Raw genomic sequence first — 17,127 nt, 5'->3', positions numbered from 1 at the left:
GTTAGCGTTAGAGGACTGTGAACGCGGTCATCGGCGCGACGCAGGATCCGGAGTGCCCGCCAAGCTCCGTGCACTAATGCTGACGCGACGTTTTTGTGCCCTGGCATTATTTAGGCTGGCGTTATCATGTGTGTCAATGGGACATGGCACTTGAGATGGGTGGATGGGTTACTGGTAATTTAAAAAGAATTCTTTTAATGTATGGCCCCCATTCGAGCCCCCGTGGCGCGCCGCCCTCCTGTTTCCCTCTCCACGCACACACACTGCTCGTCGGGCTCCGCTCCACATAGTCCGTCAAATTCGGCGCTGGGGAGTATTTTTTGCAAAACCGCCGCCGCGACAACCACTACTCGTCAGTTCCCACTCCTGCATACTGCTGCCCTGAGGCAGGGCTGGACAGCTACAGCCTCCGGGCTGACCTGAGCCGTCTTAAATTGACTGCCGACTCGGCCGAAAACGCGCTCGAGAGATACTCACCTCTCTCTGTTAGCTCGCTGAAATTCGATTCCTTCAACTACTTCAGATCTCGCACTGCGCGCAGCGCACCTCTTAACTGCCGGCTGGGCTCCGCCCTCCGGCGTCAGCGCTAAATAATGCAACCACAAAAACCGCTCGCGTCAGCTTTAGGTGCACGGAGCTGCGGCCTTCCGATTGGTCGGCGAGATCGACGCTGCCGTTCACTTCATCCTCTACGACCACCACGGGTATGAACCCGGACCCCGCGAGTGGCAGTCGTGTACACTTCGCCCGCGGTCTCACGTGCCTCCCCGTCCCCTCACTAGCCCCGCGCCTCCTCCCGCGCCGCCTCACTAGAATCAATAAAACGCTCTATAATCTGAACGATATCCTAACTCCTAGATATCTATAAATATCTAAATAGTTATTTATAGAGATCAGTGGGTTCAGCTCATTGCCGTGAGTTTTCTGCAATAATTAAATTAAGTGACGTATTTTGAAGATAGGCCTAGCAGACTAGATAGTAGTACTAGTAAAGGCCGGGGCAGGCTCTCCACCTAGTTACACGGCCGGAGGAGCCTGACCCCCCTTCGCCATACACCATACCTGGGCGGCTGGGGGTGTAGCTTGAAACACACAAACTTCCTAATCTATTCGTATAATTTCGTAAATAGAAACACAATGGTTAATTACCACGATGTATTTGAATCTCACCTGGATACATGTTTTGCAACTATCGCATTAATATTAATACTATTCGATACGTTATTTACGCTTCCGAAAATACGGACAGTTACAAAAGGAGGAGAATTTCGACACAGGCTCGCTGATAATATTTGAACGTTGTAAACGCGCGGCTAAGTAGGCTGCGATATGTTGCTTATGTCTCATGGCGAGCGAAGGAATACTATCTCATCAGAAATTAGATAGACAAACGATTGTCTATCTATATTCTATGACTATACTACTCTACTTAACCTGCTATGGATACAGGCAGGTGGTCCGGTTAAACCGCTTCACTACACTTCACCGCCGTGTACCACTTTGCCTCTTCCAGCCCGCAACGCGGAAACACTCGATCGTGCCCAATCAGAGAGCTGTAACGGGCCAATCACCAATACCAGCGAGCAGGCTTTTGCCTACGTCATTTCTCCCAGGTATTCACAGCTTGCCTGGATCGATAACGAGGCTAGCGAAAACGCCAGGGGTTTGAGGCTGGCGTACAGCGGTAAAGGCGGATAGATAGTGTAAGTGAAACGGAGAGCTCAGTACCGCCTTCGCTATGCTACAGGTGTAGCTCTACTACGCTAGATTTGCCAGCGAACTCTCTCTGCTCACGGTTATTATGGATATTCTTTGAAAAATGGCGGACAGTGGCGGCGTTTGTTTGAGTTTCATCTTATCAATTCTAATAATTGCCGCTGACAGCCGTAAATTAAATGACTCGTAGTGATAGGCGCAGCATATAATTGAGAACTGGAGGCGGCGATGGCGGAGCCGAGTTGAGCAGAGAAGAGCGCCGATCAAGAAGTCAGGAAGATTATAAGAACACGTGTGTGTGGTGTAATACCACACTAAGTGTAAATAGCACGCGCGCGTGGGCGACTCTCATCCGCCAGACCCACCACACCCACTCTGTCTACTCTGCGGTTCGTGATGAGCTCCTGCTCCGCGCCTAGGCCCAGTGTTAAGCGAGATGGGAACTTCCGTGGCCCTACTAGTGCACTCCGAGGTAGGCCCTATCAGTATAGCTAAGACACGCGGCAGCTAAAATCAGTGTAGCACCTAGTAATATAGTCCAAGTATAGCCGAGACCTAGCCACAAAGTTCCCATCTCGCCTATAACACTAGTGGCGCGAGTAACAGTCGGACGGAGCCGTGGTCGCGTTTAGCGCCGAACTAGCTCTCGGGGGAGGAGTAGAGTGAGGGTAGTGAGCGATGAAGCCCTACGTTGACTCGTGGGTCCGATGGAGACGGGCTGTGTCGCGACGGCGGAGAGGGCTCTCAACTAATGACACTCCACGCAGGAGTCGCGTGGCTGCACCTCGCCCTGGACAACCTTCTGCTTGGACTGAGTCACCTAACTAGTTTCGCTTCCAGAGCACAAGCCTCCAGCGTACCCCAATTACCGTCTTTTTTTTAGCAACTGTCCTAAGAAATTTGGCAGGACACCCCCGCAAATGTCTTTTTTGGTTACTATCTTTAGTTTGAACCTCTCACGACTGGAGGACCCCGTGTGTGTGGGGGGTGTGAGTGTGGTAGGGAGTCCGTTTAACAGTAAATTTTTACCGCCTGTATATATATATTATTATATATAACAGGGTTTCCCAGGGATGAATTGCAAACAGGGGGAGGGGGAGGGTAAGGGGGAAGGGAGGGGCAAGGGGGAGGCGGGGGAAAAACCTAGGGGCGCAGGGCGGGCGGAGGGCGGGGAAGACTAGGGGGGTCCGCGGCGCGGTCGCGTGTACTATTATACCGTTCCGACTAATTAATGCCGTAAATCGCCACCACACCATAACGCATTGGGCGTTCTGTGTACTATATAAGCATAGCCGGTCGGTGGTACAGTTAAGTGACAGGGTTAACCTGTTCATTGTCAGGTTAACTTGTTGTACTTGTCTTCAGTACGATGCGTCGGTACGGTAAAAATACATGCGTCGGATGTCGCCTGGTCGAACGCAATTCATTGACGATCGATTCCCGCCGCCTTGGCAAACTTTTTCTAATGGTCGGTGGAAATATTAAACGTGGTGCGCCGAGCGAATTCAAACGGGGTCGGGAGTTCTTTCCCAAAGCCGCGGGCGCCAAACGATTCAAACAGCGGGCGGAGTTTTCCCAAACGAACGGGCGCGCGCGCCCGTTGCGCAACGTAGGGAGAACCTATATATATATATATATATATATAAATTCAAATAATAGGTAAAAGGTGTTAAAAATTTAATAAGCGAGTTTTTGAGACATATATTTATATGTTTGGCTGTTTCTCTAGTGCTACTCTCTTTTGCATTATATTAGTAATAGCTTTTACTTATTTTCTTATTGATTATTTTCTTATAAATGCCGGTCAAATGCTCCTCTGCAATGTTCACACAAGTAGTGAAGTATACCGCGCGTAAGCCGGTGTGCACAAACGAAATCGTAGTGTTTTATAATTTTGTGTTCATAATTTAACAAAAACTACAATTTTGTTTGACCACAGCGGCCTGTGTGCGTGCAGTGTACTTCTATTTGCAGAAAGTTATTACTAATAATATGAGAACGAGAGTAGAGAAACATTAAGGCTTTGAATCTTTGATAGTAGTAAATAGCCTACATTTCTTGTTTGTTTACCTTCATTAGCTCACCTTGACATCGTCGGCTGTTTAAACGGTCAGCTTGACTGCACATTTTGCTATATTTAGCGATGCTTTCCTGGCAAACATACCGATTTATAGCTTTTGCATGTATTTCCAATGGGAAGTTACATGTACCTGGCAGCACCTGGCTGTACATGTTAACATTGACAGATCTTGTTCTTTTACATGCAGTGTTGACATGCTTTAAATTCAGTGTCTCAAAGAATAAGATCGCATTATTATTTTACTGTTGATCGTTTATATGTCAATATACAAAGGTTCAGGGTAGTAATATCGGTGGCTAAAGCTTCATGAAAATAGCAGCACTGTGCAGACAATTAAGTCACACATAGTTGTCATTGTCATTGCAGCATATACGCACAGTTTTGCCAATGAGTGTGGGCTATTCTATAAATGTAGATTGGTTTATGGTTTTATGGTTATTAGATTTCTTGTTATTATTTAATAGGCAGCACAAGAGTGAAACAAGTACAAGAGTACTTGACACAGTAAAATGATGTTGAAGGCTGGATTCGGCCTAATTTTGGCGTATCTCACCTATAGAGTTATTCGACTTGTGTAAGTATATTGACCATATTTTACTTGATGGAGTTAAAAATTCTTAATTTTAGAAATTAAGTTGTGATACATTGACAGAAGTATATTCTCCAAGGATATATTCTTACCACTTAGATTTCACACATGTTTTTGCACCGACATTGATTTGGAGAATTTCGGTGTATTTTAGCTGTAGCTTGTAGAGAGTTTTGCTATGTGTGGAGGTATTTTCTGGCCAATCGAGTCAAATAAAAACTGCAAACTGAAATAGGTCAGTAGTCTGCTGTACAGGCAGATCTGTACTGGTTCCCACTTCTATAGAGGGAACGCCCTGTCTATAAAGGCAACTTCTGGCAAAATTGGCTTCAGTTACTCAGTGAATTTGCCTTTATGGAATAGCCACCTGTTCGTAACAGCCAATCCCTTTTATTCGAATGTCCATTATCATTATGTACATTGTTCAAGTGTACATTTGTTAAGTACACGTGTAAGTTTTGACTGTATTTAAATGTGTGAAAATAGCAAAGTCATGCCATTTAAAAAAATCCTCCAGACCAGCAATGTGATCTAATGAGTTATTTACGTAGCATCTGCATTTTGTAAAATATAGAGCTGATATGTGAACAGAGGTATTGCCACGTTGCCAGCAGAGGCAGGGAAGACACTGTTTAGTTAATTACATTCCGTGTACTATTTTATTTTACTAGGTATATATTGGATCTTAACAAAGAAACGTACAGCCATGCACCTGGCGAATGTTTTCATGTGAAAGGAATTTTGGGTAAGCCTAAATGTTCTTGCTCTCACCACTAAATAATCTAATACACGTGTGTGTGTGCGTGCGTGCGTGCATGCGTGGGCCTAGAATTATTTAATAATAAATAATAAGTAAAGTTTTTGCGTTTTAATTTTCTTACACCAGCTGGCCCAGGCCAATGACTTATCAATGGTTTGCTTTTACTCAATTGTCCCCTTAATATCAAACTGGGATGAGATCACATACATATATTAAATTTGGACGTTTTTAGCTCACCTTGACATCGTCCGTCCGTCCGTCCGTCAACATTTGGCTACGGTCAATGATAACTCAGGAACCGTTTGACCCACATGTTTGAAATTGGGTATAGTTGTTACTGCTATGCTCCCATATTGAACGTCCTATTTTGGAGCACGCCAGTCGACGTACTTGCGAGCCACGGAAATTCTTTTGGCAAAAATGGGAATTGCCACTAGTCAGTTCAGGTTCAACGGATTTTGCTCATTTTTGGTATGTGAATGAATAAGGGCTAGGGGTTTTGATATTTAAAAAAAAATTATGTAAATTAGGTAGGTTTTGGCAATTATATAGCATATTATAATATAGACACGCAGACAACAGTCTGTGGTGTCACACTCGTCTGGTTCGTTTTACAAGCTTTCATTGACAATAGTTTTAATGCAAGATTGGTATTTCCTCTCCACCCTGTCGATAAAATGTCTATATTAGAGTCAAGTTTTACAAAAGATGTCAGAACGCAGCATAACCTATTTATTTCGAACGCCATCGCTACAAAGCGGGTATAGCGCCATTCAGGCCCGTAGCCAGCTTTCTATTGGGGGGGGTTCGTTTTTCAATGTTGGCAATTTGCTCGGCAGGGGCGTGTACAGGATTTGTACCAGGGGGGTCTAACTGTAACCCATAGTTGCGAGCACGCGAAGTTTTTAAATTACACCCCCTCAGATGCGTTTTCTGCGCGAGCAAGGGGGGGTCCGAACTCCCTGGACCCCCCCTGTACACGCCCCTGCTCGGGCGCGAAGCGACCAGGCGAGGGAGCCAAGCGACCGAGCGGGGGGAGGGTGTGGGAGGGGGGTGTTCACTGTTCACCCTCCCGCACGATGGAGATTTTGCAATTATTACACTAAAATGGAGCGACCTGAGGTGAAATTCTTGCAAATTAAAAAAAAAAAATTTTTTGCTTGGGGGGAAGGGCTCGGGGGGGGGTTCGTTCGAACCCCCCCAAACCCCCCCTGGCTACGGGCCTGGCGCCATTGACCATCACAAATTGTGATTCATTTTGGTTTATAAATTATTATTGCGATATACAGATGGCAACCGTGTACTACTGCCTAGAAAAACTCATCGAAGTAAACACTTCCATTCAACCAATTAACCTTTGACAAAAGTTGTGTTATGGGCAGGGAAACACCATTGTCACGTGGTATATAGCAGCTACGTGGAATAAGCGTATCCTCTCAATCTTACACGTTACACATCGGGAGCTCCGCTTTTAGGCAGTGCCTAAATCTGAATATTATAAAAACGTTAAATGGCGATCATTTAGGTGTAACGGCATCACTCGCCCTCATCTCAGACTTTCACATCTCAAACATTTATTTTCACATGAAAAATTACACATATAATTATCAAGAGTATAGAATGGGAGTTCTCCCATATATACTCTTCGTTTCTATAATGTACGTCGATGGTTGCTCAATGAAAACTGACTTCTTCTCACTCACTCATTTGTGTCCTTTTTTGTGGTGAGCTACAGTGTCATTGACACTTTCATTTTGTATTTGAAAGAATATGGATCTGAGGACATCACACTTTTGCCAAGCGGGAAGGCATTAATAACTTCGGTGAGTTATAGTAGCTAATCCACTATATGGTGGGTATGTAGTACCAGCAGCTTTTAGAGTTCTCGTTGTTGGGTGTAATATGTTAGTTTAGTTGTTGATTTCTTTGCTTGTTCAGTTTGTATGTGTATGCTCATGAAATAAGCTAATGAATAAAGTCTCAGAAATTATCTGTGATTTCAATCTCGCATGATACGTCGATGGGTAAATCCGGTGTACATGTTTATCACTTCATAATTCACTGTAATACAGGGTTTGACGTACTCCATGGCTAGTCTTCATGAGAAGTTCTCCAAGATGCAAGGCAGAATCTATACCTTCGATTTTGACAAGCCCAGGCAGCCTGTCAAAGAAGTTACGATAAAAGGCGAATTAGACAGAAAGAAATTTAATCCACATGGAATAAGCTATTATATAAAAGAAGGTACCAAAGATGTTCCAGACCTAGAAGTGATGTTTTTCTAGAGCAGCCCTCAAATATTTCCACTTCTCATATAGCAGTACCTGCCAGATTTGAGAAATATATTCACAGGAGACTTACCTGCATTAGTAAATGCTTACACGATGATTCGGTCACGTAAGCTGACAACAAAAAATTTACAATAACTGAGATGCCACATAGACTTCGGTGTTTGATCCAGTGCATTACTCCAAGCATTTGCTTCACAGGTAAAACGACGGTGTTTGTGATCAGTCATACGCCGGAGACGGTCGAAGTGTTTGACTACAAAGAAGCCGAGAACCTCCTTGTGTACGAGCGAACCATTGTCGATCCACTGCTCACTGTGTAAGTGGCTCGCATGTGTGCTCACAAGCAAGGGTGAGGGTAAAGCTGGGTTTACACTACCGACTTTATGTTGGCAAATTGGCGAGTTGGGCCAACTTTCCAATTCGCCAACATCGAGTTGGCGAAAATAGAACATGTTCTAATCTTTCAACTAGTCGGATCGGTTGGTTTCCCAACTTTTGGGTTTACGCTGCCGATTGTCGGTTGTATAGTTGGGAAGTTGGTCCAATTCGCCAACACAAAGTTGGTAGTATAAACCCAGCTTAACAAAGGTACACATGGAACACATTGCACACAAGTAGCAAAGGAACACATTGTTGTTGGTCGTTAAAATTTTGTTGTAATCCGGATCAGATGTGTGGTTTTTTCATCAGCTTTATATCATACCGGTCAGGAACCATATTAAGATTGACACCTCGTTCGTCTAATCTTGTTCTGGTAATAGGATATTGTGTACAACGAATTTGAGAATCATGTTTGAGAACTGTTGGATCGCAGTGCTCGTATAGCGTTCACATAATAGCACTGATATCATTGATGCCCTTACTTTGTTGCGTAAGCATTCTTAAATGTACTGTAATTGAATGCATTTGAATATTTTTAGCTCATCGGACGAAGTCAGATGCAGCTTGTAGAATTGCATTAATGTCCGTGCGTTCGTCTGTGCGTCAACAGTTGGGCACAAATCTTAACCGCTCGACGTACGGTCACGATATTCGGGACGGGGGGGGGGGGGGATCATGAAAAGGACTCAGAATAACAAATTTGGGGGTCAAGGGTCAAAGGTCAAGATGTGTAAACGGAAGGGGAATATTTTTCCCTTAACTTAAGGTATAGGAGGAAATACGGAATTTCGGCACAAATCTGAACGGCTCGACCTATGCTCTTAATATTCGGTGTATAGTGTGATGGATAGGAAACCCATCACCAGTGTGAAATTGGAGGTCACATTTCAAAGGGCAGTGGGGGAAAGGTCAGATATCAGACATTTTCTGAGGACATGGCCTAATGGACAGAGTGAAAAACTTTTTTGTTTCAGTGCTAACCTACCATTTTTATCACTTTATTGAAAGGACCATGAAATGTGCTTTCCACTGACGTGCGAAGAGTAAGTGTCTGATAACCTTTTGACCCTCAAGAGGAGGGTTAAACATGGATTCCTGAACTGCCTCAATGACGTCACAGTGTTGTCATATTCATGGCACATCCATAATCTAGAAACCCAATAAGCCTGGATAGCCGAACGCGTATAGCACGGCGTCACGGCTGAAAAGTCGTTGGATCGAATCCCATCAGGTTTTTTATTATTTACCTTTTTTCTGTATTTTTCGATCTTTATCCATTTAACTATTTTTTCCAATTAACGCAAATACATTTATTTTTCAACACATTCATCAAATGGAATGTTTATGTTTATTAAACAACTACCAGTGTAATCCTATAGTTGTAGTGCTATAACGGGACGACCTGGCGCATCTGTACACGCACGCCAGGGAAAAAATTCCTTTTTTTACGGGAGCTCTTTTTCAAAAGTCTGTGGAAAAATTAGCTCTTGTCAAAAATTTTTACGGGAGCTATTTTGAGCCTCACAGGAGCGATTTCGGAGGTTTGAAGAGCGAATCGCTCATCGCTCCCGTGTATTTTTTACCCTGACACACGCACATTCGTTTATTTTTTCAGTGGCAACGGTTTGGTAGCAACTTCCGAGAATAGCTTCTTCATCACCAAGTTTCATCACTTTGTGAATCTTCCCTGGAAGACATTCGAGACAATTGGATTGGAGCTTAATTGGGGAGCAGTGCTACATTACAATGAGTTCACGAAAGCCAAAGTTGTGGCGTCTGATCTGAGTATGGCCAACGGCATTACCATGAGTCCTGAGGGAAAGTAGGTTCCTAATGGACGTCTAATGTTCAAATTGTCTAGAGTCATCGTGGGAATTAAAATGTATTGTAGATTATATTGATATTTTGAATTATATCACTATTACTGAAATCGTTCTCCTTTAGAGTTTGTCGTGTTCACAAGAATCAAGAACTTTGTCGTGGTTTCAATTCATTGTGTTTTGCTGCAGTGTGTATACACTATTTTTAAAGCAACCCAACTCTCCATAAACAATGTATTTACATTTAAATATTAATATTCATATAATTTATGAAATATTTATTGAATTATGAACCATAAGATTATGATGTTATTGCATTGTCTGATATCAGGATGATTCTTTCAGGTATGTATATGTAGTTTGCTATGGATACTTTATTTCCTACAAGATTTTAAAAGACAATTATCTGGAAGAAGTGCAGGTAAGTCATAGATCTGTAAGTCATACAGAGATGCCAACCACTACGATTTATCCGTATTTTATACGAATTTCGTTTGCATTTTGACCACTACGACCAGTTTGCATATAACTACGATTTTTATTACGATCGAAAAAAAATCATTTTTATGATATTTTAAGTGTTTTGTTTCAGTGTTACATTGATATAACATGATTAAAAATAACTACATGTATTTAGCAGGAAATATCAGTGTGAACTTATTATCATTTTGGGTCCCATGCAGAATGCAGGAAATTGCATCTCGGAGTCAAAAATTTTCCGGGGGGCATGCACCGAACCCCCCTAACATACTTGGTTCACTGCGTGACCCTCGGACTACAGATTTCAGATATCCTCACTAGTTTGCTCAGAAAAGTGTTGGCATCTCTGGTCATAGATCTGTGGATATGATGGTTATATTATTAATTAATTATATCTCATCACTTGTTGTATTTCTGTGAATTTTGTTGAGAGAAGGGATAACCAAGAGGTTTTTCAAGGTGCGGTTTGTAAGAGACACACCACGCATGTCATTGGTTATATTTCTGCTACTTGATCTCAAGATTCATTGTAGGTATTCAGTAATGTTAGTATCTAGAGAGCCAAAGCAGTGAGTTCTCGTTCCCATGTTGTTACACTGGCTGGCTCTCAATGATGGTTATGCTGTATACACGGTGTGCTCTTTTTTATATAGGAAGCGGACCTAGTATATTAATGAGTTTGATGATACACACATTTATAGTTTATCATGGGAATAGAAAATTTAAAGGCAGGGGTGAGGTGCGAATTATTTTGATAAATGAGAAAACTGAATAGCGTAATACCCCCAGGGAACTTAATAGGGAGTTCCTGTTCACTTTAAACTTTTGGAAATCTATAAAAAGTGCAATTATGACTACAATGTTAAACAAAAGACAGCACCATCTTCACGCCGTAAAGGTGTGGGAGTCTGGTGATTGTTTAGAATCGGCCAGTTTTTTGTCATGCCAACGTGATGTCATGATCGATTCAGCTCTTGGTGACATATATTCGAACCATTAGATGCTTCCAGCTTCTTCGAAGACAATTTGAAAAGTATAGAACTTGATGTTGAATCAGTTATAGTAACGAGAATGAATTTGCGTATTCAATCTCAAAGCTCATAACTCACTCATCCTCAATCTACATTTCAGAGAGTGCCACTGAGAACAGCACCTGACAATCTCTTCGTCGATGATGCATCAGGGGACGTTTACATCGGCTGCCATCCTGTAGGATACAAGTTGCTACTGTGGGATTGTGACCCAGATAACCATACTGCTCCATCCCAGGTATGAAGAGTGTTTGCTATATAGACATAGATGTTGTGTAAAATTACGGACATGATGAGTATGACGACGGTGATGAATAATATTTATTATAATTATTTTTATTACATTCTGTTATTCTTATATTATATTAGGTTCTCCGATTAAGGATGAAGGAAGGAAAAGTACAGTCGATTTCTGAAGTTTATGCAGATGATGGAACAAATTTGATTGGCTCCACCGTAGCAGTTTATCGTGATAATGGATTGCTTATTGGAACGCTCAGAGATAAATTAATGTACTGCAATGTGCAATATTTACCATGAGAATACACTTGTGTTGTTAGTGACATTCCAGTGTACACTAGGATACGAATATGGTGAAAAATATCAGGCAAAATTGGTAAAATTGGTGATAATGATACTTGTTTATTTGTGTTTTCCTATCCACGGGTTTAATAAAAAAATAATTTCATTACATTCTATAGCAAAAATGAATAAAAAATAGTTATCTGTACAATCATGACATGTTGAGGAAATTGATTAAATGGATAATTTTGGAAATTGGCATATTTCTAAAGTTTAAATTGTGACATTGTCAACCTGTATGTTTGGTTGTGAACTGTTGGAAGCATGAAATAATTAATTGACATTAATTTTTGTCATGACCATAAATTACTAGTGAAGGTAAACCGTGTACTTTGTGGAAATCTTTTGTATATGTGTGTTACAACTTCCAAATGCAAGGTGTATATGAAATAGCATGTATGCTTCTTGGATTGTATGAGGATAATTCATTAGTACTAAGCGAGCTTATAAGGATGAGTGTGAGCATATGTTTAATTAAGATGATATAGTGTGTTTTCAAGTAATCGATGGGGTGTATTTAACATGCTAGTTGTTACATAGTAGAAACTTGCCTGGTAAAATTCTCTGTTTACTTTCCGCTGTGAAGAATTGCATTCATACCATCTTCGGTTTCATGGATAAGGTGATACATCATGTCGCAAAGCCAAACCAGGCCAGACCAAACCACCCCTAACAACAGCACCCACCACTACCCCCACCTCACCACCCACCACAGGCCCGTAGCCAGGGGGGGTTCGGGGGGTTCAAACGAACCCCCCCCCCAAAGCCCAAAAAAATTTTTTTTTTTAATTTGCAAGAAATTTCGCTCCATTTTAGTGTAATAATTGCAAAATCTCCATCGTGCGGGAGGGTGAACAGTGAACACCCCCCTCCCACACCCTCCCCCCCCCCCGCTCGGTCGCTTGGCTCCCTCGCCTGGTCGCTTCGCGCCCGAGCAGGGGCGTGTACAGGGGGGGTCCAGGGAGTCCGGACCCCCCCTTGCTCGCGCAGAAAACGCATCTGAGGGGGTCTAATTTTTAAAATTTTCCCTTACCTCCAGACCTCCCCTTCGCGTGCTCGAAACTTTGGGTTACGGTTAGACCCCCCCCCCTGGTACAAATCCTGTACACGCCCCTGCCGAGCAAATTGTCAACATTAAAAAACTAACCCCACCCAATATAAAGCTGGCTACGGGCCTGCACCACTACCCCCACCTCACCACCAACAACCACCCCACCACTAGCCTCCACATCCGCGATCCCACTTTCATTTCATTGAGAAGGCTTTGATGTGTACTGACAAAGAGGCTGCAGTGAAGGGAAGGGCAAGCGTGTAGGACAGGTACTTTTATCATTTTATATTCTCATGTCTGTACATGTGTAGAAGTCGTTAATACGGTATAGAATATATGGTATGAACTCGTCATCAAAGTTGTATGTCGCACGATTATTCTATAAAGTATACCATGGTTGAGCAACAAATTATACTGTAATACATGCTGATTATGGAATTATAACTCAGGGTTATAACTGATATATTTAACACTATGCTTCATTGTATGTGGTGTAAGTAAATATGTATACGCGTAAATTAGAACATTTATTTTTCTAAATTTTATAAAATGAAACGTCTATGCAGAGTAGTTTTCTCAATATAAAAGCTCGGGAAGGAATTATCAGGGTATTAGTTTGTTATTGTTCTTTCCTTGATGTTTGACGTTCTTATAAAGGCCAAATACGACTTCAGTCTTACTAGACTATATACTAGTCCTACATCACGTATTATATCTGGTAGTGTATGCTAAGCAGAATAACAGCGTCTCTTTTTGAATCGCGATCACTCTACGTCATACGATACCTATCCCCTCCACCTCTCCTCCGCTTTTCACTCTTATTAATCTTATTTTACACACTCGCCCATTCTCTATGGCTATCTCTCATTCTGCCCCGTTCTCCCTTTTCTCACTCTATCTATGGATCTATCTATATATCTATCTATATATCTATCTATCTGTCTATCTAACTATCTATCTATCTACCCATCTATCTATCCATCCATCTATCTATCTATCTATCTATCTAACTATCTCTCTGTCTAGCTATCTATCTATATATCTATTTATCTCTTCTATGTATCTATCAGTCCATTCGTATTTCATTCCCCTCTATCCGTCCCATAAAGTGGTAAACGAAAGTGTATGAAAGTGTATCCGGTCGAGCTCTGATTTCTAACACTGATTATTGTGTTAAAACCCGCCCGTTTCCGCTCGGCACTTGTTTTGATGATCTATGATTATCATGACCCATCTCAAATACCCATTATATGCTCATGCATCAATCTACGCTTGCCATTTAAAGTGATTACGTCACCGTAAATAGTAAAAGAAAAAAATATTTCCACTATTTCACAAAATGTAAGTAATTCTGTTCACTTTGTATGGTTAAATTGCTGCATTATACTTCCTATTTTACTATATTGTTCGATGTAAACATACACTCGTGACTCATAGCCCATAGCAAGCAATTATGTCAGGATCATAATATCAAGAGCAGATAAAGAAGGCCTTCTTCATCTGCTCTTGATAATATCAAATCGTCCAGGTTTTTGGATTTATAACTAGTTGAGAAACAATCTTACCAGGTAAGAATTTGACAACACATTTAGTCCCGTTAGCACTTACTTTTAATGTGAAAAAAAATGGCAGCACAATTTTTACAAATATACACCATAGAAAATTCGTGACGTAGTCAATTTAAGAGGGCTGAACTCTTGTTCCTGAACTCTTGTGCGGAACATGAAAACCCCCGTAATATGGTGGATGGCGCACTCAAAATATACAATACAGCTTGTGCGCTACAATGTAATTACATCAATGTTACAATGTATATCAGTATTACCAAGAGCTAATAGGCGCGTTCACACTGGCGCGAATAAGCGGGATGCAAATCCCGGTTTTTGCATCGCGATCGAAATACCGAGATTATTACAAGTAACGTGAACGCAATAATACTCACTAATAATCGCGATTTGACTGCGATTATTTGGAATTAGCGCGATTATTTGCGTGTGTGAACGCTCGCTTTGGAATTAGCGCGATTATTTGCGTGTGTGAACGCTCGCTTTGGAATTAGCGCGATTATTTGCGTGTGTGAACGCTCGCGCAAATAATCCCGGTATTTTAGCGCGATTATTTGCGTGTGTGAACGCTCGCGCAAATAATCCCGGTATTTTCTATCCCATCATTCCAAGCGAGTGAGCAGTGAGCATGCGTAGTGAGCATCATTCCGGCAGTGAGCATGCGCAGTTCGATTAATAGAATTATCCCGCTCGGCGATTAGCGCAATTATTCGCCTGTGTGAACAACGACACAATTATCTCGGTATTTCATCGCGATTAGCATCGCGGTTTTTATTGTGTGTGAACGCGCCTAATAGGAGAGCTAATAGGACATTTTGTATATATGCATTATTAGCTCGCGATATTATTTGAGTACATCATTGTTACAAAAGCCGTAGACAAAATATACAAGTTCAGTTGGGAATGTTACATGTGTAGTAGCAAAGCGGGGGACACACCATGCGAAGTTATGCGCACTACCGCAGCGATTGTTAAAATCGCAGCGGAATTCGCATGGTGTGTCCACTCAAGCGCGGGCGTATTTCGCCGCGAATTTCATCCGCACCGAAATTCGCAGCGATCAAACATGTTTGATATTTTCGCTGCGGATTTTACCGCTGCGTACAGATTCGCATTGTGTGTCCGTCCGTAGAAGCGAAAATCGAACCGACCGATGTTATAATGCAGCGAATAATTGATCAGTATGATAATCACTTGACCACATGGCTGTTGGAGCCGTGCGGCGACAGTAGATCGCGTGTAGTGTGTCCGCTGCGGTTGTGCGAATAAATTCGCATGGTGTGTCCGCTCAATTACCGCATGCTGGTGCGAATGTCGCTGCAGATATGATCGCATAGCGAAATTGGCATGGTGTGTCCCCCGCTTAAAATAAAAAATTATTTAGTGGAAATTTTTTCAAAGTAAAATGTATTTTATTGTATATCAATCATAAAGTAGACCTGCGCAATAAATCTTAATGTTACGTTTATGTTAGTTATACAGTGTTTGGTTCACAACGTCTTAGTGAACGCCTTAATGAATGAAACAGCTCAGGTTGTTATACATGCAGTTACTGAGTACCCGGTTCTCTGATGGTCCCTCCACCGACCCGCTGCCAAACCAAGTTATTATAGTCAGTTGAGGAGTTGGAAAATTCTTTTGGAATGACATTCGATGACACTCTTAAACTTCAACGTCTAATTTCAACACCAAAACTCGATTATTGAGTACTAAATCATATGAAATGAGAAATATCGTGGCAAGTATCAGACATGTATAATATCAGGAGTAGATAATAGGGAGATCCCTATTATCTACTCCTGATAATGTCTGCATCTCTGAAGTTTTCATTCTATGTAACCGGTAAGCACACTAGCACCGTCTGAATGCAGGATGGAAATGATTTTCTACAGTTATAACTGATTTTCTACAGTTAATTCACGCAATTAAATTACAAAATTCATGTAGGCTAAACCTTTTAAGGCTGTGCGATCGTAACTGTCTACCCACGCATCGGTATCACACGACGCTGTTGTCACTCCCCACGTTTATTCTTGGCCGAGAATTGGGGCATTCACGGTCTGCTCGTGCTATTCGGTGCCGCCAAGGCGCCCTTGAACTACGAGAAGTAGGTCTACGCATCTATATTGACCGTATGATGACTAGCTACCTTTCACTGCGTGCTGCTCGGAATATTCAAGCGCTTTATAGCTCCCTCCCATCGCGGCTTCCGCTTCGCGTGCAGGTAAACACAGGCAGTTGTTACAGGTACACACAGTAAGAATTACATCATTCGCCGATGACCGATTTCCGATACGAACGACTATAAGAATTATTCGCGTCTCGTCGAACACGTATATCGATACATCGTCGATCGGCCAAGTCTATACACACGCGAGCGGGAGCTACCGCGTGGCGCTGATCACCTCTCTATCCGTCTTGCGTAAACGTGTAGTCGGTAATGACATACTTTTTCGGCGATTTTCGCCATTCACTTGCCGGCTGCTGCATGAAAGGAATTCGCAGCCGCGCGATCTTGCGGGATCCGGCCGCGATATCGCGCGTCGCACCGCTACAGGTGTGACACAATTGCGGTCAAGCGCAACCGTCCTATATAAACGCGCTCTCACTATCATGGTCGACCAAACAAAGTGGAGCAGAGAGAAAGTGCCGGCCGGCTCGTGCGTATCACGTTCTATATAGAGTGTCAGGCTTGTCCAGAAGAATATCGAAAGTTTCACTTTCGAAACAGGTCAACGAAGGTGCTACCGGTTACGGCATTCAGGGCAGAGGTACGTACGT

At 42.4% G+C, this 17,127-nt stretch overlaps 2 protein-coding genes across 8 annotated transcripts in view; both read left to right on the top strand.

Annotated features, from left to right (window-relative positions):
• Positions 1 to 879: 879 nt before the first annotated feature.
• LOC106811895 (serum paraoxonase/arylesterase 2-like) lies at positions 880 to 12,290 on the top strand. Its single transcript, XM_014815627.1, has 10 exons — positions 880 to 915; positions 4,261 to 4,370; positions 5,057 to 5,130; positions 6,913 to 6,968; positions 7,218 to 7,389; positions 7,635 to 7,752; positions 9,433 to 9,639; positions 9,983 to 10,058; positions 11,249 to 11,386; positions 11,518 to 12,290. The coding sequence occupies exons 2-10, from the start codon at positions 4,306 to 4,308 to the stop codon at positions 11,686 to 11,688; spliced, it is 1,077 nt and encodes a 358-aa protein (XP_014671113.1). The 5' UTR covers positions 880 to 915; positions 4,261 to 4,305; the 3' UTR covers positions 11,689 to 12,290.
• Positions 12,291 to 16,988: 4,698 nt separating this feature from the next.
• Positions 16,989 to 17,127, top strand: part of LOC106811892 (neurogenic locus notch homolog protein 1-like) — a 16,471-nt gene continuing 16,332 nt past the window's right edge. For all 7 annotated transcript variants that reach the window (XM_014815615.1, XM_014815616.1, XM_014815620.1 and 4 more), the window contains exon 1: positions 16,989 to 17,117. The gene's annotated coding sequence lies outside the window, so the exon portion shown is untranslated. The remainder of the gene's footprint in view (positions 17,118 to 17,127) is intronic.

The sequence above is a fragment of the Priapulus caudatus genome, unplaced genomic scaffold, assembly GCF_000485595.1.
Source record: "Priapulus caudatus unplaced genomic scaffold, Priapulus_caudatus-5.0.1 Scaffold588, whole genome shotgun sequence".
NCBI lineage: Eukaryota > Metazoa > Priapulida > Priapulimorpha > Priapulimorphida > Priapulidae > Priapulus > Priapulus caudatus.
This window is presented reverse-complemented; position numbering and strand designations above follow the sequence as displayed.